Source organism: Pecten maximus, chromosome 15 (genome assembly GCF_902652985.1).
Source record: "Pecten maximus chromosome 15, xPecMax1.1, whole genome shotgun sequence".
Lineage (NCBI taxonomy): Eukaryota > Metazoa > Mollusca > Bivalvia > Pectinida > Pectinidae > Pecten > Pecten maximus.
Genome location: NC_047029.1, coordinates 10939598 through 10962385, shown reverse-complemented (window position 1 = coordinate 10962385; position 22788 = coordinate 10939598). Strand labels below are relative to the sequence as shown.

Genomic DNA, 22788 nt, shown 5'->3' with positions numbered 1-22788 from the left:
GCTTTGCCGACGCCATCGCACTGACATATTTTTCCAAAAATCTACTCGACATTAAATAAGTAATAAATTTTGACATTGAACAAATTAATCTCTGGTAAAAAAAAACAACTTAGAATGACTTCTAATCCTACTAAAACCGAAATACTCTTGTTTTCAAACACATTTATACCTTCTAACACACAGTTTCATTTCGATAATACGCCAATTACTGTTGCGCTTTACAACGTGATTTTGAAATGTCATGGATATCATTGTAATAACGTTGTCAGAACTAAATGTATACGCCCAATCTGAATGTTTTCATTACGTTCTGAGTATAACGTTATGATAAGAACAAGTATAACAGCTCAACGTTAATTTGTTCACATGCAAAAATGTCAAATTATCGAAATATACATTTATGACATTGGAACAAACTCATATGAAATGTTTTTCAGCATACTATTAAGGTCATTGCACCATTGTAACAAAGTTATTTGTAAGATTTAGCAACATTGCAAAAATGTTACCTGGGACCCGCCTCCTTAGTAAAAAGTACAGTGTCATAATTTCTCGACACAGGCATTTATTTTTCCATTTATACCAAAACATCTGTATTACAGTTGGTCACTTGCAAGTAATGTTATACACACGTGTTGTGCAGTAAAGAGAGTGTGTTTTGGGAGTATACTAATACTAATATATGGTCAAGTTAGTCCCCTTCGTAAAGATATCAGTTCTGTAAAAGAAAATCTGAAAAAATACTTTTGAAATTCAAAAATAAATCCAAATAACAAAGAAAGAACTGAATGTATCGTCAAAATGATTTTACAACGGGAAATCTTTCTAAACGTTTCAAATAAGTTTTTATTTTTTTTTTATTTATCTATTTATTTATTTATATTTAAGTTTTTAATATTCCCGTTATTCGACTGTACAAGCAAACACAAGCGACTGTCTATAGACAGACAGCTATTGCAGTCGCTAATACCACCCAAAAATGAAGACTTAAAAAGAGAGAACGTTTGTACATTTAAAGACATAAACGTTTAAAATGTCTTTGAGTGTTATTTAAAAAGTCTGCTGCCAGGCCCCCCCCCCCCCCCCCCCCCCAAATTTTTTTAAAACCTTAAAAAAGGCATATGCCCCCCCCCCCCCCCCCCCCCAACCCCAACCCCAACCCCCGCTTATCGAAAATCTTATCCCCGAATTTCATTTCCCGAACTTTTGGCCCCTCACCACTAAATTACTGGATCCCCTTCCCCCTTTTCAAATTCCTGGATCCGCCCCTGATATATCCAAGAAGAATGTTAAAATCACGGAGGAAATCCTCCGACACTGAACTGTTATACATATATATATATATATATATCATGTATATACGGTCGTATTTTCGTTGCCAGATGGTATGTGTATTTCTTCAGCTTCGATTCGGAATCCTCCAATAATGGTAATCTGTCTGTATGGTCTCTTTTTCTCTGTGGAATCCCTGAAATAAAGGGGAACCTGAAGTTGGTTCCGAGTTCCGAGTTCCGTTTAAGAAAAACTGATTATGTATTAGCTTTATTGGTTTTTGTCCTAGTTCCGAGTTCCGTTTAAGTAAAACGGAACTCGGAACCAGTTCCGAGTTCCGTTTAAGATAAACTGAAATATTATGTATTAGCTTTATTGGTTTTGGTCCCAGTTCCGAGCTCCGTTTAAGATAAACGGAACTCTAGTTCCGAGTTCCGTTTAAGAAAAACGGAACTGCAATGTATTAGCTTTACGAGTTTTGGTCCCTGTTCCGAGTTCCGTTTAAGAAAAACTGAAATACTATGTATTAGCTTTATTGGTTTTGGTCCCAGTTCCGAGTTCCGTTTAAGAAAAACGGAAATATAGGAACCAGTTCCGAGTTCCGTTTAAGATAAACGGTACTAGGAACCAGCTCCTAGTTCCGTTTAAGAAAATATTGCATGCGTTGTAACTTCTGGGGAAAAGAACAACACGACTGGTGTTGTAAAATTACGAGACATTGTTGTGTTGTAACCTCCAAGAGAGAATGTTACAACGCAGTATTCGTTCATGGTACATTTCTTTTTTTTTTACCCTTTCGTAAATTACAAGTAGCTTGTTAAAGCAGCTTTCTAGATATCTCGAAATGTGGGTCCATGGAGGGAGATATGAGTTTTTATTTGTAGTTAATGTATCTATGTGTGAAGTTAAAGTACACAAACAAAGCAATAACTGCAAAGTATATTTCATACACCATTTTGTTTTTCAATATGGCTTCTACTGTTGAGGTGAAATGTCTATATGACGACTGGGGAAAAAATCTTTAATTGGTATTACTGAATTTTTATTCAACACAAATAAAAAAGATACAATTTCATTGAATAATATTGAACAGTTCTTTCATTTGCACCTGGAAACATAGAAATACGCGGGGTAACAGGAAACTTCTAAGGAGCTGTTGCCAAAGACATTCCTTGTTATTTGCTGCCAATGATTAGACTAAATGATTATATTAAATATACAATTTGTGATATTACTAATTCGAATATATGGTATCATTAAATGATTTAACGATATCATGAATTCTAATTTATGATATCATTTAATGAATAAATTATATCAACAATTCGTATTGATATCACTTTATTCCTTGAATTAATGATATCAATAATGGAATTATTCATATGAATAAATCGAATAAATGATAACCATTAATTATGTCTCCCCCGTAAGTTTCGGAGAGACATATTGCTTTGTTCCCGCGAGGAGGGGATGCTTGGGATTGCATTTGAGTTTTGTAAGTCAGAGCTCACATGATCTGCTACTGAACATATTAAATTTATTCATACGTTTGTTTCCGTGCGATAACTTGTATTCTTGTTAACAAATCGTCTCCATTTTTTTTTTTTTTTTTTTGTATTTATTTTATTTTTCAAGTTTTTCAGCATAGTAAAATACAAAAATATAACCCATATACGTTTATCTTAAACGGAACTCGGAACTGGGACCAAAACCATTTCAGTTTTTCTTAAACGGAACTCGGAACTGGGACCAAAACCAATCAAGCTTATACATAGTATTTCAGTTTTTCTTAAACGGAACTCGGAACTGGGGCCAAAACCAATAAAGCTAATACATAGTATTTCCGTTTTTCTTAAACGGAACTCGGAACTGGGACCAAAACCAATAAAGCGAATACATAGTATTTCAGTTTTTCTTAAACGGAACTCGGAACTGGGACCAAAACCAATCAAGCTAATACATAGTATTTCAGTTTTTCTTAAACGGAACTCGGAACTGGTTTCCGAATTCCGTTTATCTTCCGAGTTCCGTTTCGGAACTCGGAACCAACTTCAGGCTCCCAAATAAAGTAAACATAATTTGGAACTATTATAGCACTTTGGTTTATGATTGCAGCGTCTAGTATCTACCGCAGACAACTTAGGTTTGATGTTATACAGATTACGAGTTTTTTTGTTTTTTTTCTTTATTTTCTCCTGCCTTAAACTGAAAAGTAAAAATTATACTAAATTTAATACCATACCAATTTAATTTAAAATATGGTATATCTATTGTTCAAAAACGTTTTGTCACTGACATGTCGATAGTTTTGGAATAGAAAGGAATATATCATCATACATGTATACATGTATTTCTCATACGTTGTTTGAGTAGGCCACATTCTTGCCTAGCTATATGACAGAAAATCTATTTTCCTTTTAAACTTTGTGGCAAAACGTTTTGAGCAATGCTAAAAATGTATTAAATTTCATAATGAACATGATCAATTAACTGTGCTCTTTTCAGTATAAAATTTATAGAACGATGACTTTGAAATCAACGCTAAATGAATGGAATAAAAACGTCACCAGCTGAAAAAAAAACACGAAAAATTGCAATCTTTGACAATAACTTATAATTCAAGCTTCTCAGATCATCTTACGTTGATGCGGCAATAATTACGATAACTGTCTCATCAGTATCATCACTTTCGTCAACATCATCATCATCAAACTCCGTAGCAAGGAACAGAATCAGAGTCTTGTCCACCATGTTTACTACTCTCGCTGTCTCTATGCGTTTCATTAACCCGGACGATCTCGGATGTTCGGTACACATTCTGTACCGGCGAAAGAAAAGCACCCAAGGTTGCGAGTGTGCAATCTCTGCAACACATCGTTGTACTTTTGAATATGTTTTTACCTAACATTAAGATAACCTTGCTTTTGTGATCCCTTGTTAAAAGCCATAATACCCATTTATTATTTACTTACACTCGTAGATATGCATACATAATAGTATACTAACGCCAACTCATTATATGGCATGGCAGCACAAAATAATGTTCGGAAACTGTCAAGAATTAGTTTTGGCTATTTTGCTAAGACTGCTTTTCCGAGACGTATTGCATAAATAAGATATTTAGATTTCCTTACTAAAGTCACTGATATCAATAATTATGTACATATTTATATATATGTAGATCTAGATCTATTTCGTTTATCAATAAAAATATCCTTTTCGAAATGTGTCTCTTTATTATAAGAAATATGTTTTAAAATTCTGTTGAATAAATGACAGCATGCTATTTTAGGTTGTAGTATACATTACATATATATGCTTTCTTGGTGGCGGTAGGGGGAAATACTGTATAAATTTACGGTGTGCATCCTCGTGACAAAACTAGATGATCTCCCTTTATACCACCAGGTAGCGCTTTGTCGTTATTTCCGAGGCGCAATCAAATTTTCGCAGGAAAATCTCACCGAGAGAGCTGGCAATGCTTAGCTCTTTCACAACAAGATTTCGCACCCTTTTGTTCAAAGACGAGGGAACAATATCACATGAACAAGGTTCAAGAAAAAGAAAACGGGTAGATGAATGGTAAGTTTTCCATTCGAAATCTCCCGTGTTGAATTCTGTTCTTGTCAACTTGATTTAGTTGTTCGACACTGATGAATCAACGGCGAAAACAAAAAGATCACCAAAACTGCACATTTCAGATGAAAAGTATTGTGTCAAATTGATGTTTATCATTAAGATAATTATATTCAGATTGGGATATAGGTTATTGTAACTGTTAAACGGGCTAGGTATTTCTTTTCAATTTATAAAACGGAAAAGCCGGTTCCCCAAAATCAGGCTTCTATTTATCCATACTGACAGTAGTCTTATTATTATTACAGACGGCTGCAGCTGACTGTCTGGCGTTTTATCAATATTATAAAGAATATATGATCAAGAATACATATTAATAAATTGTAATCCCTATAAAATATTCAGTATAATATCATATCTTCTGGGTTATGTTGTTGAATAGAACATAATATTTGCACCTATTAGAATTTATTACCAGGTTGTTTATTCATCAACATTAATGGTACATTAAGAAAATTCGGGCTACTTAACTTGATGATGACCAGGGACTGAGATAATTATTGAGGATCAATAGTCACATTTTACATCAATGATTTTGATACTGCATGTCAACATCACGCTAAAATCTTTTCATAAAACTGCTTTTAAGATTAAGGTACAGAAAATCTGGTAAGAACATAGGAATAAAGCTGCATGAGCAATATGAAAAAAAATCCATATTAATTTTGAAGCAGATTACAGACATGATCATATCAAATCTTCATTGATCTATTTTTAATGTTCATAATGGTGTTTTTGCTGAATAGAGGGGACATTACCATAGAAAGTTACAATATTTGTCTTATTCTAAAATGTTGCTTTCAGTTCAGAGAATGGAGGAGAAGATGAAGATGTTATCATTGTTGCAGTCAAGAGACCGAAAGTAGAGACACAATCTCGTAAGTCCACCAGTCTTTAAACAAGGAGATGGTTTTATCAAAAGAAGACATTTAAACCTTACTCCAAAACAGTAAAGTGAAGTGCCTACATATATATATATATATATTTTTTTTTTATGCAAGAGATTCTATGAATTTATTTGACTGGATAAAAGGATGTCTTTCAATGTTATATTGAAATATGTTTTTTTTAGAAATGTAAGGAAGTTAAACATCCATCTTTGATTTAGTAGTTGGAATGTATCATTGATACATTTCAGAAAGTTCTTCTTCGATTTTTCTAAGACTTCCTATGTAGATTCCCCAATTTGTTAGGGAAAGTAAAAAAAATATTGGTCGTAAGAATGATGAAGATCATTCAGTTGTGAGCACCAAGATCCATCTAGGATCTCTTGTTTTGTATAAATGATATCTCATTCAGCATCTGTTTTTATAAGAATCGAACCACTCTAGATCTATTTAAACGTTGTTAATGGCAAATTCATAATCATATGATTTGGTTTGTAATCAGTGTTTTCCAGAGTACTGTCCAGTCCCTATAAAAAGATGTCTGACTGGGTGAAGAGTAAGACAAAATGGAATGACAGCTTCTTCTCTCGACCTAAACTGAAAAACAACAATAGAAACACTCTCAACTTTGAGCAAATTCCAAGAAATGGCCGTCTCAATGGAGGACAGAACCCACATGAAATTCGCCATGAGAAATATCTTGCCAATCGTGCAATTAGCAAGCCAAATGAGGAAATTTTCATTAAGAAAGACACAGAATCTCGTATGGATAGACAATGGCAGCAACCAGTGTTACAGCGGGTAGTTGAATCTCAGGTTGGTTTACACAGCAGCGATGCATACATGTACAATGTGGGTATAAACTAACAAGTCTTGGGAAGCTATTAAATAATCTCTGATTATTATAGTTTAAAGTTCACGGTGACTAACTTTTTCTCTTGAACACAATAACAGTAACTTTAGTAATATGAACAGCTTTAGATGAAACTTGGTGTGCAACCTTATTTAGATTGATAAGATCTCTTGACAAGTAGAAAAATGGAACCGATTTGAGTAACTTTAGAGTTATGTCCCTTTGCACTATAACTTGAGTAAATGTGAATGAATTTTTGATGAAATTTGTTATGCTGCGAGATTTTTTTCTTCAATAACATAAATAATTCTGTGTTGAGATTGATTTGATTGTAAGAGTTATGGCCCTTCGCAGTTTACTTCTAGGGTCATGATATTGGGTCAGTAGCTTCAAGTTTATTCAAATATGAATGGCCTTGAACCACTTTCAAGGTCTCAGGGGTCAAATTTTTGTCAATGTTTAAAGAGAAAAAAAATCATTTATCAATATACATTTCAGACCTCAGGTGACCAATAATGACATGGATCTCTAGTAGTCAATTATACAATAATTTTAAGTTTTGTTGATTTTAGAATGATGGCCTTTTCTAAAAGATAACCAGAATGACTAAGTCTGTGTGTAGTGACTTTTACTATATAGTGTTATATCAATTATGAAATTAAGGTAATCAAAATATTCACTTGATTCTGTCCCATTCAGACCAAAAGTGATCGAGCAGCCAAGATGACCTCAGTGCCAACACAAACGGATGTTATCATATTGAATGGAAAGGGTGAGTATCAAGTTTTCTTCTTTTGGAAAGCGGGGAATAGATTGTTAGCAATTATGGCTCAGTATATGTAAGAGAAGCATTGGTGAAAAAGATCTTACGGTGATATCAGTTGCGTATTAACTTTTGAAATATTAAGAAGTTTTCTATTGAAAATTATTAAGTTAATCTTGTCAGGGCAACTCATTACAATTTTCATCCAAACTTTTTAAAATTTCACCAATTGTAGTCAGCATACACTGAAGATTTGCTCCTGCTCTTATTTAGATTCAAACTTTTTGTGTGGCAGTAATGCCTTCTCACCCATGTTTGTAGCTCTCACCACACGACCTCCAAGGAGTTTCGATTGTTGTTTGTAGACATAGTGTTTTATGTTGCCTATGGCTATGATTATAGACAGAATATTGTCCAGAAAACAGAACAATTTTCATCAAACTTTTCGAAAAATATGTAGTCGACACAAACTGAAGTTGTATACCTTTACTTATAACATTGATCTGTTATTCTGCCTCTTTTTATCTTCATCAACAAGTGTTCCTTGGTAAAAATTCTATTTTGACATCAATTCTGTTTCTTATGGTCTTGACGGATCAGAAGTTTGTCTGTTGATTTAACCATAAAAACATTTTTCAGTTCTTAAAATGCCGTATGTTACATTATAGATGGAGGTGAGAGGAACCTGGGCACACGTCAGAAATCAACATCATCATTAAACTTTACAGCCAAGCATGTAAGTGTTCTTTCAGCTGAATAGTCTAGAACTATGGAAGGAGTACATGTAATTTAATCCTGAAAAAAATGCAATATTAGAACAATCATTTTATGGTTTAAACAAATTTGGATACAAAATGTAGGACAGTGATTAGGTATTTGTTGATGATGAGGTGAGGTTTGTTTACTCTGGGAATACTTCACTCAATCAGACAATTCAGAGGAAAATGATGGGACAGGTGATATATAATTCACATACAAATTCTTATTGATCAGTGTGTGAAAGGCCGAGAATTTGATGATGAAGATGAGTGATCTTGTATGGTAAACTGTACTATATGTGCTTTTCACAGTTACATCTTTGATCAAATTATATCTCAGTATGAAACATATTGATTTTGTTGGACTGTTTTGTGAAAGAATTTATTGAAACCATTATGAGAGAAACAAACAGCAAATAAAAAGCTGGAAGCAGTCATGAAATAATAAACTGGAACTGGAAGGGATTTATGAATATTGATATTATTGTATTAAATGATAAACATACCTATTAATGAGTTTTACCTTTAAGGAACTACCTGAATATTACCTATAAATACTGGGTACCTGACTTATTTGAGACATACCAGGAGAATAAGAGTTTCTATCTTATCTTTCTAATGTAATACATTTTGACATATACATGAATGATATATGTTAATCTGATTAAAAAACACACCTGTATCTCACTTATTATATCTGTAAATCTTTAGTTAAATATATCTTAAACTTTTTAAACATGAAGAAGTGGTCATAACTTTTAAAATATATATGGTTGATGTAGTCAACCCAGAAAATGAATGCACAGTATTAAAATGAAAACCAAACTGTTTTTCACTATTTTATTCAGCACTTAGAATAAAGGAAAGTAATAATATAAGCATGATAAAAGATTAAAGGAAAGTAATAATATAAGCATGATAAAGGTTAAAATGCCGCATTCATCACCAATAGAAGCCATATGCTTAAGTAGGGGTCATACTATATATGAACATTTGCTAACTGATATCAAACATGTTTTCAACAAGAACATGTTGTGAACATCATTCCATGCGATCTTTGTCTAATATTTAAGGTAAAAGTCTGCATACCCTGTACATATTGTTTTTGTTTATCACTTCTAGGTAGTCTCTGTATGGTGACACCGTGTGTACTAATGTATTTTGGTTTCAGTGTGTTGATTATGAAGAAAAGGAGCAGTACCGACTGTTGTTGCAGCAATATACCTCTGTCCCAATCACTCCTGAGGCACTACCAAAACACAAACAGGCTCTACCAAGGCCTTCCAGCGTAGTGTCAAAAAGGTGAGCATTTTAACAATTTGAGTGGTCAATAATGCTGTTACATCATGTACCTCTGAAGAGTTTGTTTATTTTTTGTCATCTGGGTTCTATTAATACCGCAGATATTGTTAGATAGCAAACTGTTTAAAAAAGTCATGTCATTAGAAAAGCTATCAATTTATGACTGTTTCGTATTTAAATGGAGTATCCCTAGCTGTGTAATGATTTGTTTAGTCATTTTTAATACATCTTTAAAATGAATATTAGTTAATGGCTTACTCATGATCATACAGTTATAACTCATTATGAATTTCATATGATAATAATATCATAATATAAGAAGTGAATTTAGAAAAAAATGTCTGCAGAAAAAAAGGATATTGGTAACTGTCATTGTCTGTGTCATTGTTACAGTATTTTAGTGTGGTGATAATTGTCTATTTCCCAGGTCTGTCGACAATTTGTCGTTTGGGAATCAATCCCAGAATTGGCCGTCACTCACCTGGACTACAAACAACAGGTCATTGCACGCCACACCAATCCGTCCGTTCACAGAAATGAATGGTTCATCCTTCCTAAAGCAACACACCCCAGCTGTGGACTTACTGAGGAAATCAACAGTGGTGCGCACACCAATGCATCCCCCTGTCTACAAAGATAAGGAGTCGCACAGACCAAAGAGCAAGTCGGGTAAGAATATAGCTATTTCTCTGTTCTTCCGGCCAAGGTATGTCAAAATACAACCCCCTTTTCCCAACCTCTACCAATTTTCTCCAAAATTGTATGCAGCCTGCTTTCATCACTATCCTTCATAAAAGAATTTTATAAAGTACTGCATTAATTTTCCCAAAAATTGTCTTGCTGGTTCTTGTATGTGTCTAGTTGTTGAAATTTCGATGTTATCGGAAAGCCATATTGAATGAGTTCACTCTGATCATGTCATTGTATGAAAAATTGCAAATTTATCAAGCAGTGGTATTTCCCAAATGCTGTTTGTACTGCTTTGGAAAGATATACATAAAAACACCATTTGGAGTAAAACAAAATAAATCAAATAAAACAATTTTATACTTACTATCAAGTCAAATCTAGAAATGTACGAAAATAACCGTCTTTAAAATCACTTAACCTGAAAATAGCATGGGTATCATCTGCTACCATCCAGGAATGCACAATTACTTCCAGAAAATTTGAAATATCTTCCCATTTACAAATGTTAGTAAAGTGTGGTGGTATCTTATCCAAAATAGTAGTTGAGGTGACTATGCTATGTGTGAACTACCTGTAGCGTGTATAATGTGCTGAAAGGCAGTACTATACCTGTCCGTACGCCTGTACAGGTAGATCCTTCAGTATATATTCAGTCATAAAACATGATCACCTCAACTACAATGTACTATTTTGGATACGATAAAGTTCTGATTTTCTATTTTTCAGTTGAGAATTTAGAAAAGTTGAAAAAGTCAGAACTATCAAGGTAAGTATAAAAAGTGAATTGAGGGAAATATTTATTTCCAAATAATTTCTTTAATTTCACTATGATCTGTGAGTGATTAGTGATTTTGTTTTTTTTTGAAAAAATTGCAATTTTTCTACTGCTGTTTAACATTCTTGTTCATTTATTTAAATCCAGACATGGAAAAAAAAAATAAAAAAAAAAATTGATTTTCTTTCAAGTATTTGAAATTTCTTTTTCAGAAGGCCAACTTTTAAAGATTCTCAATATATTACGGAGGAATGGGTGGAAGATATGTAAGTATCTATGTACAATGAGTTATTCCCTAAATTAAAAACTAAAATATTTGCATGGAAAGTGTTAGTGAAAATCAATATTTTTTTATGGATGCTGTTTAACAAATATGGAGTCCTCCCATTGGACTGGATAAGTCCTAACAGTTACAGTAAAATTGAAATTTAATGGTAGTGACGTTTTGCAGTAACTGTTTCCCTTAAGGGTATACATGTTACATAACCATTTGTCTTTCCAAAAAAGTTCATCACAAGAAACTTGTTAATATGTAATTGTGGAGTTTTGTCAAAAAAACCCTTTATTATATTAAGCCTGTAGATATTTGTAAAATCAGGGGGAAATACTCTTGTTTAGGCTGTGTTTGGTATAATTGGTAAAACAAATGTGATGTTATAAACATATTCACTGGAAAATTAGGGTATGGCTTTAACCTGTTATTAAAGATAATGTATAACTCAATTATCAAATTACAATGAAGTTTGATCAATCAAATATCAGTTTCTACTGGTAGATATTTAACAAGAATTGACATGACATGTCCAAAAAAGAAATTTTAGCTATTTCAATGGACGTTTTATTTTTCAGTCTCACAAAATATTCTGTGGATTCCCGAGAAAGAAATAGGAAAATAGCAGAACAAGAAGGGAAATCCAAATTCTATGAGGAAAGGGTAAGTTAAACAGAAATGTCTGACCGCTGATAGAAATGTGTCCAAGGTGGTGAGGAAGTGTCTTTTGGTTTCTGAACTATGTAAATGTGTACGATTGAGATAAAAAGAATTTGACCAACTTTTCTTAGGTCAGTAGGTTACATGGTAATTAAGAACTTTTGTATAGTTTATATAATCTGAACTACATGTACCTTGAACTTGGTGACAAAAGATTGTATGTTGTGACCCATGGTCAGTGACAATAAGTATGTATATGCTGAATTATGTTTGGCTTAATGAAAACTTATTTTCTTATTATACTTAAAAGATAATGATAAATGTTTTCTTCTGTAAATGACTTAAAAGATAATGATAAATGTTTTCTTCTGTAAATGACAGATGGTAATTAAATTGTTACTGTAAACAATAAATTCTGCATTCTAAAAATTAAAACAAATTCATTTTCACAAATTTTGAATAACCACTAGCAGTTCCTTCTGCTTTTGTTAAGTATTTCTGAAATTTAAAAAGTTTGATACCTCACGCTTCTTTGATATAAATGTGTATGTTAATTTCACAAAGTTAATAGTGCATTTGATAAAGCACTGATTGTAATAATTGTAATAACAAATATATTTGTAATCTTTATAATCCTGAACATTGATTTGTTTTGTAGAGGAAAGCAAGAGAAGAGCACCTAGAGAGAGAGGTCAGTAGAAACATTGGTTTAAAAAAAATATTTGCTATCAAAATTCAGATGAGTTTGTTTTTCAGAAAACTATGTAAAAGTAATAAAACTAAGCGTTTCAAATTACATGATAATTTAAACATGGCATAGGTTAAAGAATCGATTGAGATGTAAATGAACAGTGTCCAGTCTAAATTTATGTCTAAGATTTTTTTTTTCACAAGTGTGAACAATGACAATTTATGACAAAATTCTATAATCTGGAACCGGACAAATTCTGTGATCTTAGGGATGTACTTTTTAGTAAGAAAATAATATAATTCAAGCAGAAGAAATTATTAAATCCAATTAGCAAAAGGCTTGTATTATTAGTAAAATATAATGTCCTTGTCTTGTAGATCCAGATTCGTATGAGAGAGCTGTCAACAGAACTACCCTTCGCAGAGGAACCAACAATAGAAGACCTTGAAGAAGAGGATGAGGTGGTGCAGGTGGAAGAAAAAGAAGTATTCCCAGGTGTGTGTGTGTTCCGATTTCTCTGTCCCAGTGAGCCAATGGCTATAATATTAATAAACAGTAATATTTCTGTAAATACATGTAGTTGCTCACTTCTGCTCAAGATTTTTTGAAGTGGAAAGAATTGTGAAATAAAGAAAAATCATTTAGATTGACACACCTGACTGAAAGGAACTATAATTTGAGATAAATTTAATCTGTCATAAGTATGGTCCCTAAAGCCAAGGCAAAGGAATTTTTTTGAACCTACATAAGATTTAGTTTGTTTTATATCGTCGGGATATTGTCAGAAGAATTACTTTAACCTACATAAGATTTAGTTTGATTTATATTGCCGTAATATTGTCTGTATGAATAATTCTATGTTATGTTATTTTATATGAATTATGTCATAATATCACAGATATGGAGTGAACACTTTAACAGGGTGACAATTTTACACAGAATTTGGCCTGCAGCTTGACGTTTATGGTGCATATTAATGATTGTTACATACTGAATCAGATACAATATATATGGATTTTTGTTTAAAACAAATCTTGTTGTGCTTTGTAGAGCTGACAGATGGCATGGACAGGATCATTTCAAATGCTCTTCGGCCTCGCCCAGAGCATGAAGTTCTAGTCGAAGCATTCCGTCTTCAGATCACTCGCAAGGATATGGCAACTCTTTCTGGTCTCAATTGGCTCAATGATGAGGTAAGCTTATCATTCGCTCACTCAGCAGGAAAGATAGATGTTCCAGTGGTCTCATTGCTGCTGGATTTAAACTGTACAAGATATCTTATAAAGTCCTGGACATGATCACACCTACTCCAATAATATTAGAGGTTTACACGACAGAAAACTTTTGACAGGCTGTCATGTAACCTCTAATCACCACCGCACGTAAAACCTGTTGCTGTGACCCGCCTAATTAAAGTCGTTTAAAAGTTATCTTTATTCACATTTCATATGATCTTACTTACCTTATTCTATTTATCTATCATAAATACACAAAGTGTGTCCATATCTATATCCAAGATCAGTGATTATTAGCCTCTTTTGTCGTTTAAGCGTAGGTCCCATTTGTATATACCGCCATACTTGTTTTGATTGTGACCTCTCGAGGTTATTTCCGGTTTATCCAAATTTGGAGTTGAAATAGACGAAACAAATGAAACGTTGTGAAAATATAACGTAACGCTATCCGTTTTATTTGTAATCCGTATTTTATAATAACCGGAACAGCAAAGTTGTTTTAGTGACCCAATATTTGAACACAGCAGGTTGCAAGTGAATTATTGTGGATATAATTATATTTAAGAGGTGTCCATCAACAGTTTGTGCATAAATGGATTGATACTTCATCAACAAGTAAGCGTACACATATTTGTTAACGTGAATTGTCGTTTTAGATGGTTTATGACACTTTTTTGTCGCGCCCCAGAATCAGGGCGCTGGCAGCTACAAGAAAAACACGCTGAGGGGATATGAGGTCGCAATATCCACCAATGTAATCAGGTGGAATAAGACCTCATATACGTATAGGAGTAGATCACACCCTGACATCACACCACAAACCTATACACCAAATAGATTTCAGTGATAATCTGTCATTGTTACATTGCTAAAGAATGGTCACAGTTGGCAGAGAGGAAGTACAATAATTAGAGCTGTGTATCACGATACAGGGGTCGAGATACGATATGTATCACAATATGAGAAACTGATGACCTATCAGATATCTGGGTTTCTATTGTACAGTAGTCATGTTTATGTTTGTGGTATTTCTGGAGTATTTGAGTCTCTGTCTACATTAGTTACAAAAAAACATATGTTTTGTCTGTTTCCCACAAAGCATTCTTGAATTTAAATAATTTGGATTTGAAATAACTCCAACAGGCAGCTTTATAAAACACTGGAACGGCTTTGTCAGCCATGTTGTTTACTACAAAACATAGGCGGTTGGTCAAGGGAGATAACTACAATTTTTTTAGCTATCGCAATACAAATCATGGATAGATGATGGATCAATGCAATCCAATACATCAGTGATTCGTTACACCACTAACTGTTACAGTCCAATCTCTCCATAGAATCTTTCCAAACCTTTGTCATACATTTAATGATGAAACATGAAAAAAGTCCTGCCATCTTGTTGTTTTTATGCCCCTGCCATGAAATAGTGGTGGCATATTTAGTGTAACCCATCTGTCTGGTCCCGTCCTGTCCCATCCTATTCCGATGCAATGTAACTATAGTTAATCTCAGAAACTGCTGAGTTATTGGGGTGTCAAGTGGCAGCGGGGGCATTTATGCCATACAGACATTTTCTGGTTTTTTGAATGTTCTGCTATCAAAATTGGTCATTCATTGATAAAGTAACTCTTTCTAAGAATCTGAAAGTGGATATGTTTTTAAAAGTTTCTTCAATTATTATGATACAACATTTAGAAAAAATGTTCTGATTTTTTTTTCAGATTATCAACTTTTACATGAACCTGTTAATGGAACGAGGGAAGGAAGAGGGAAAATCCAAGGTTTATGCTTGTAATACTTTTTTCTACCCTAAAGTTGTCAGTGGTGGTCATTCAGCAGTCCGGCGCTGGACCAAGAGGATTGACATTTTCTCCCAAGATTACATCCTTATTCCGGTCCATCTTGGCATGCATTGGTGTTTAGCGGTGAGTGCTGTTTGCATCTGATGCTACAATTAATCATGTTGAAAGCTAATGAAAAATCTAGTCTTGAAATTTTGTTTTTGTCATCCATGGCTTGAATCAGCAATTCTCAGTACTGACAATGTTTCAACAGACTATGACAATTACAAGGTTATTGCTTGAATCGCAGTCTGTAGCAAAAATCTTATTTAATATTTTTCATTTAATTAACCTTGTGATGATGTTAATTTTAAAGTTTCACGTAAAAAACATTATTTTACTCAGAGCTGATGGCGCTCCTGCATGATGTCTGTCCTTTGTTATTTTCCAGGTGGTCGATTTCAAGAAGAAACTTGTGCAATACTTTGATTCCATGGGTGGGGAGAACCAACAGTGTGTTAATGCAATAAAGTGAGTTTTCTGTGTGATAGCATGCTGATTAGAGATAGCATTCTAATGAGAGCCCAGATGTTGGTGCCCTTTAAGAACATTTCTCGGTTCATAACATAGATACAGGCATCTTATCTATTTGTATAACTGATGTCACATCTGACATATTTTTCTTGCTTTTGAACATTCCTACAGGGTATTGTGGAAATGCCCTCTAAAATAGACACTTTTATTTATCATCAGCAGAGCTATTCTTTTGTGTGATACATATTGGAAACTCACAATCTTATAAAACAATACCTGATAGCCTCAGATGAACTTTGAAGTGTGAACTTAATTAAGGTATTGTTCAGCATCCAGCATCAACTTCTTTCTTTAAAGGATTACTTCTTTAAAAAAGACATAGAACCATGATATTTGGCTGCTAGATTCCTGGGATTGAGCCCCACAAAGCCTGCAAAAGAAATGGTCACATGGATCAATTTTTTTCATAAATTCTTCTAATTCGCTTAAAGGCTAAGAATAAAGTTGTATGGCTAGTAGGTTCCTCTGATGACAATTTAAAAAAAAAAAAACCTTGATGCTTATCTATTAGATAAGCATCAAGGTTTTTTTTTTTTTTAAGATAAACTTTTGTAAAAATATCAAATGACCTAGAATCAAGATATTACTTGGTAGGTTCCTGGGATGAAGCCTGGCAGACTTTTAAGAAAACAAATGTCCTTGATCTGTGTTCAAGTTTTGCAGGAGTTGAATTTGTTAAAACCGTCAAATGACCTTGGATTAACTAAAAGGCTTGGAATAACGATATTTGGCTGGTAGGTTCTTTGGACACTAACAAAGTTTGCAGAAAAAATGCTTGACATGTATTCAGCGGGTCAAAGTTTCAAAACACAGAAAAAAGTTGTTCTGATTTACTGAAAGGCAGAGAATCATAAAAGAAGTGAATACCAGGTGTGTGATGTAGTCCCATTGGACCTCTTGTTGAATACAGTGTATTACTAATCCTGAATATCCTTGTTATTAGGCTAAAAATTTGGAGTTGGTGGAATTTTACTTTTCTATTTTATTGTTCTTCATTTAGACTTTAGACTAACTAAGTTTTCAATTTATCAGTGATCACCATTGCCTGTTTTAACGTGGCGGCCCGCCACCCTTAGCTGGGTACCCGCCACGCTTACACAACCAAATTCACTCGATCCGCCATGCATGTAATTGTTACCTAACACTCCTATTTTGTATCGATTTCAAGCAGAAAACTGACCCGTTTCTATAGCGTCCGATACTCATTACCTATGGCCCCTGTTTTTACAGGTGAACTAGGCCTAATTGACGAATTGCGATCTCGGTAAGGTGCCTCACCGTTATGTTTTGATACGGTCGACTGATCTCTTGATCACACCTATATCGATGGTGATAATTAATTAATAGTAGGTGTACTGTTCTGACCATGGGAACAGATGTGATTGTATGGTTTCAGTCGATCGGGACATCAGAGAAAATGTTACCATCGTCTACATCGGAAAAACCGACGGTCCGATAAGATTTTTTTTTCCACAAGAATTAATATTCAGCTGGGATAATCAAACTGATAATATCAATACCTAAGTCGATGTTTGAGAAGCATGGATACATTTTTGAAAACTTTATGGCAATGTCACCATGAAGAGAGGAGTATCAGCTCCTTTTTTGGAACACCATGTGAACGACATGCGATCGCGACAACCGATCTAGAAAACCTGCAGCCAACAGACTGAAATCCGATATATCGCGCAAGCCACGGCTACAGAAATGCGCATGGATTAATTGTGTATGAAGACGACCAAGGTAATCTTACAATTAGCCTATATTTGATTTGCTAGATAATGATAATAATCTAATGAATATTTCGTGCATTGGTTTTCTTGTCACGTGCTATTTTTGGAAAGTACTATTAGAGTGATCTCCCTTCCAAAAACGATCTCGAAACGTCCAATAATATAAATAATCTCAGTATCTCTGTATTTATTATTTGATAAGTGTTATCTAGGTTTTTGATTTTCTTTAATTATTATTAAATAAAGATAAGTTAATTAGCACCTCAAGTATATACAATGTAATTAAAAAATAACATGTACATTTATAATGAATATGTACTAATTGGATTATATTTGTTAAAATATAATTAATTTGTTTTTTTGGGTTTTTTTTCCAAAGATTTATTGATGGTTTTAATTGTTTTGCTTATTACAAATTTGTAGGAATAAGAAGTTCATAATTATAATATGGTAATGACCACAATATGATTCATTAAGCTTTTCAAAAATATTTATTTATTTATTTATTTATTTATTTATTTATCTATTTATTTATTTATTTATTTATTTATTTATTACCACCAGCAGGAACAGGCTCTCTCAGAGGATCTTGAACTCTCTGATGATGGTGTTTACGCAGGGAGTTCCCTACAAGAAAGCTGCTTCTTTCTAGAAGGGACTGTGCAACAGCAGAATGTTCATGTCATTTGGAGAGACAAATTGTGTTTGGGTTCAATTGTTCATAGTGAAGACTATTTTCAGGAGAAAATTATAGTGACTATGTTGAATTGATATCTTAATTGAAATTATATTGTGGCTTGTGCATTGCTTTAAATACTTTATATATTCTTATATTATGTCCAGTAAAAGTTGCCATTGAGTTTGATTTGTAGATGCTGTATCATAGATATAATAGTTGCTATTAATATGTTCACTGATAATATTATAGTGCAATTTATGAAATTAATAATTGAAATGTTTTAACTTATAATACTTGACAATGCAATATGATCTTGATGTGAATGTTTATCATATTTATAACAGTAAAAGATGCTATTTGAGTTTGTTTTATTCAATGTTATATTAAAGAACAGCGAGTTGGAATTGAGATTGAATTGGTTTTGTGAAAATAAATTGATGATTGTTTAAATGAGGAATGTATGTTTGTAGTTTTTTAAAGTAATGGTATAAGCTATTATTTTGTTTTAATTTACACGATATATATGGCATAGAGTGAGCAAATGATTAAAATGCATATTTATTTAGAACTAAATCAAACAACATAATTAAATCTCTATTCTTAATGTCATAATTGATGATGTTTCTCAAAAACGTCGCACTGCGAGGCTGCATGACATCCACAAAAGTACATGTTCAGAAAAAATTGTCAAAAATTTGTCCTACACCCATCATTTTGAAATTGTGGTGATCCCTGTTTATTTTTCCTCTTTAGAAAATACCTGTGCGATGAAAGTATGGACAAGAAGAAGCAGGAATTCAATCTCACGGGCTGGGCCACTGAGATAGTCAAAGTAAGGTTTTCTGTCATGGCTGTTTTATTATGATTACATGTACAATGCTGTCATATTTAATGCTGCAACGATATGCTTCCCTCACAATACGATACGTGTCATGATACTTGTCTCGCGATACGTTACATATCATGGTACAATTACAGCGTGCCTCATTAGTTTATCCTGTAAGGGGTAAAGTGTACCCCTCCTCTGAAAATTGGAGGGATACAAACATAAATCCAGGGGTACTAGCAAAAATTCACTTGTCAAGGTTATTTATTTATACATAATTAACCATCACATTTCAGTTGTAATTAAAAATGCTGGTAAAATTTAATTTAATTAAATATGAAAAATATTGACTATAAAAAGTTTTGACATGCTTATTTCTTATATTGGCACTTTGGGTTAATACCATATGTTTTACAGAGATGAATTGTTTTCCCCTTAACTCTTGAATTGATTCATTTTTTCACTTCTACTCAATTTCCAATTGATCTGATATTGAATAGTGAACATTTTTTGGGGTGATACTAATTATGGTCCAGTAAACAGGAAACGGCCTGTTCCGAAAAACCGTGGGTGTGCCGTGTCAGATAAGAGAAAAGAAATAAAGTGTTGAGATCCATATGCACAGGTGGGTAAATGTAAATCAGGTTGATTTGTATCTTTTTTTGGACAATTTGAACTTTTGTTTGTAGGATATACCTCAGCAGATGAACGGAAGTGACTGTGGGATGTTTGCTTGTAAATATGCGGAGTACATCACCAGAGGAGCAGAAATCACATTCACACAGGTACATTTACTCTTAATCCCCATTATATCTTTGTGTACGTCCAGTTGTCATGAAACCACATGTATGTTGGAAGTATTATGGTAAAAAAAGTTTTTAAAAATGCAGGTACAGATATTTTGCACAGAAATTCTAAGGATTTGTTAGTCTATGATCAGGTCCGATCCAAGGGCCTCTGGTTTACCAGATTTTATAGATAGTTTATTTTTGTGTGACATATAAATTTCTTTATTTTTTTGTGACACATAAATTTCTTTATTTTGAATTGTGTTAAAAATGTCATTTTTTGTGACATATAGGTTTCTTTATTTTGAATTGTGTTAAAAATGTCACTTAAAATTTGTATTCTTTACAGGAACACATGCCATACTTCAGACAGAGAATGGTGTACGAGATTCTACAGGCGAAGCTGTTACAGTAGCAGGTGGGAGTGATAATTGAGGACCTTTGGTGCTGTGTGTAATTCACTGTGAGGATGAGTGAGTGGTGAAAATGCAGGGTTAACATTAATAACATAAAATGATGAAATATCAAGATGCAAATCAACATGATTCCACATCCATGTGACAGAACATTTGGGAAGATTGTGGCTGTGACCAGGTGGATTTTCTGTTTCTCTGCAGGGTCAAATGGAATACAACATGTATATTATTTTCTGTTCTGCCAAATGTTTAATTCATATCTAAGGTAACAAAACAGTTCACACGTTGTTAAAACAATGACTGCAGAAAATGTGTTATTGCATCAAATTAGACAAAAATTCAGAATTGACAATTCAAAAAATATTTTAAAGAAAATTCAGTCAGGATTTCAGTTTAGTTTGTGACTAAGAAATTAAACTTTGCGTTATTATTGATGAATGTACATCTATGAAGGGGTGTAACAGTCAATTTTCAATAATTAAGATGTTATGTTTACGAATTACACATAATGCAGATCTTTGAACAGTGCAGAACATTGTATGACACAGTGCAGAACATTGCATGACACACAGTGCAGAACATTGTATGACACACAGTGCAGAACATTGTATGACACACAGTGCAGAACATGGTATGACACACAGTGCAGAACATTGTATGACACACAGTGCAGAACATTGTATGACACACAGTGCAGAACATTGTATGACACACAGTGCAGAACATTGTATGACACGCAGTGCAGAACATGGTATTACACGCAGTGCAGAACATTGTATGTCACACAGTGCAGAACATTGTATGACACACAGTGCAGAACATGGTATGACACACAGTGCAGAACATGGTATGACACACAGTGCAGAACATTGTATGACACACAGTGCAGAACATTGTATGAGACACAGTGCAGAACATTGTATGACACACAGTGCAGAACATGGTATGACACACAGTGCAGAACATTGTATGACACACAGTGCAGAACATTGTATGACACACAGTGCAGAACATTGTATGACACGCAGTGCAGAACATGGTATTACACGCAGTGCAGAACATTGTATGACACACAGTGCAGAACATTGTATGACATACAGTGCAGAACATGGTATGACATACAGTGCAGAACATGGTATTACACACAGTGCAGAACATTGTATGAGACACAGTGCAGAACATTGTATGATACATGTAATACTCTAGTTCCAAACATTAGTGACATTATAGTATTGTGTCATAGTTATTCTGTTCACAGTATTTGTTCATTTGCAAAGCTGTTGTGAAATCAGTCTGTCTGCTTTGGAATGTAACTACAATACATATAAATGTGAATGTCAGTCGTAAAAGTCTTTGTCAAGACTAACTGGTAACAATGGTCTGTCATTGGGTGAGGCCCTTTGTCAAGACTAACTGGTGACAATAATAGGTCATTGGGTGAGGCCCTTTGTCAAGACTAACTGGTAACAATGATAGGTCATTGGTTGAGGCCCTTTGTCAAGACTAACTGGTAACAATGATAGGTCATTGGTTGAGGCCCTTTGTCAAGACTAACTGGTGACAATAATAGGTCATTGGGTGAGGCCCTTTGTCAAGACTAACTGGTAACAATGATAGGTCATTGGGTGAGGCCCTTTGTCAAGACTAACTGGTGACAATGATAGGTCATTGGGTGAGGCCCTTTGTCAAGACTAACTGGTAACAATGGTCTGTCATTGGGTGAGGCCCTTTGTCAAGACTAACTGGTAACAATGGTCTGTCATTGGGTGAGGCCCTTTGTCAAGACTAACTGGTAACAATGGTCTGTCATTGGGTGAGGCCCTTTGTCAAGACTAACTGGTAACAATGGCCGGTCATTGGGTGAGGCCCTTTGTCAAGACTAACTGGTAACAATGGCCGGTCATTGGATGAGGCCCTTTGTCAAGACTAACTGGTAACAATGATAGGTCATTGAGTGAGGCCCTTTGTCAAGACTAACTGGTAACAATGGTCTGTCATTGGGTGAGGCCCTTTGTCAAGACTAACTGGTAACAATGATAGGTCATTGGGTGAGGCCCTTTGTCAAGACTAACTGGTAACAATGATAGGTCATTTGGTGAGGCCCTTTGTCAAGACTAACTAGTAACAATGATAGGTCATTGGGTGAGGCCCTTTGTCAAGACTAACTAATAACAATGA

At 34.0% G+C, this 22788-nt stretch overlaps 1 protein-coding gene across 2 annotated transcripts; it reads left to right on the top strand.

Moving 5' to 3' along the window:
* Positions 1 to 4691: 4691 nt before the first annotated feature.
* Positions 4692 to 20869, top strand: LOC117343521 (sentrin-specific protease 1-like). Of its 2 annotated transcripts, none has more exons than XM_033905901.1 (18): positions 4692 to 4854; positions 5713 to 5786; positions 6298 to 6596; positions 7348 to 7420; positions 8080 to 8147; positions 9341 to 9471; positions 9899 to 10140; positions 10888 to 10927; positions 11149 to 11202; positions 11786 to 11870; positions 12526 to 12558; positions 12936 to 13053; positions 13609 to 13751; positions 15515 to 15718; positions 16026 to 16105; positions 19334 to 19412; positions 20096 to 20191; positions 20544 to 20869. In XM_033905901.1, the coding sequence occupies exons 1-18, from the start codon at positions 4751 to 4753 to the stop codon at positions 20607 to 20609; spliced, it is 1989 nt and encodes a 662-aa protein (XP_033761792.1). In that variant the 5' UTR covers positions 4692 to 4750; the 3' UTR covers positions 20610 to 20869. The 2 variants fall into 2 exon arrangements, with proteins under 2 accessions (XP_033761792.1, XP_033761791.1); XM_033905900.1 differs by having other exon boundaries at positions 6298 to 6611.
* The last annotated feature ends 1919 nt before the right edge of the window (positions 20870 to 22788 follow it).

Excerpts from the sequence above, each read along its gene's own strand:
- LOC117343521 (XM_033905900.1), top strand. The coding sequence starts at position 4,751 with ATGCTTAGCTCTTTCACAACAAGATTTCGCACCCTTTTGTTCAAAGAC. Across the intron at positions 11,203-11,785 it reads GAGGAATGGGTGGAAGATAT|TCTCACAAAATATTCTGTGG; the intron begins GTAAGTATCTAT and ends TTTATTTTTCAG. Across the intron at positions 15,719-16,025 it reads GCATGCATTGGTGTTTAGCG|GTGGTCGATTTCAAGAAGAA; the intron begins GTGAGTGCTGTT and ends GTTATTTTCCAG.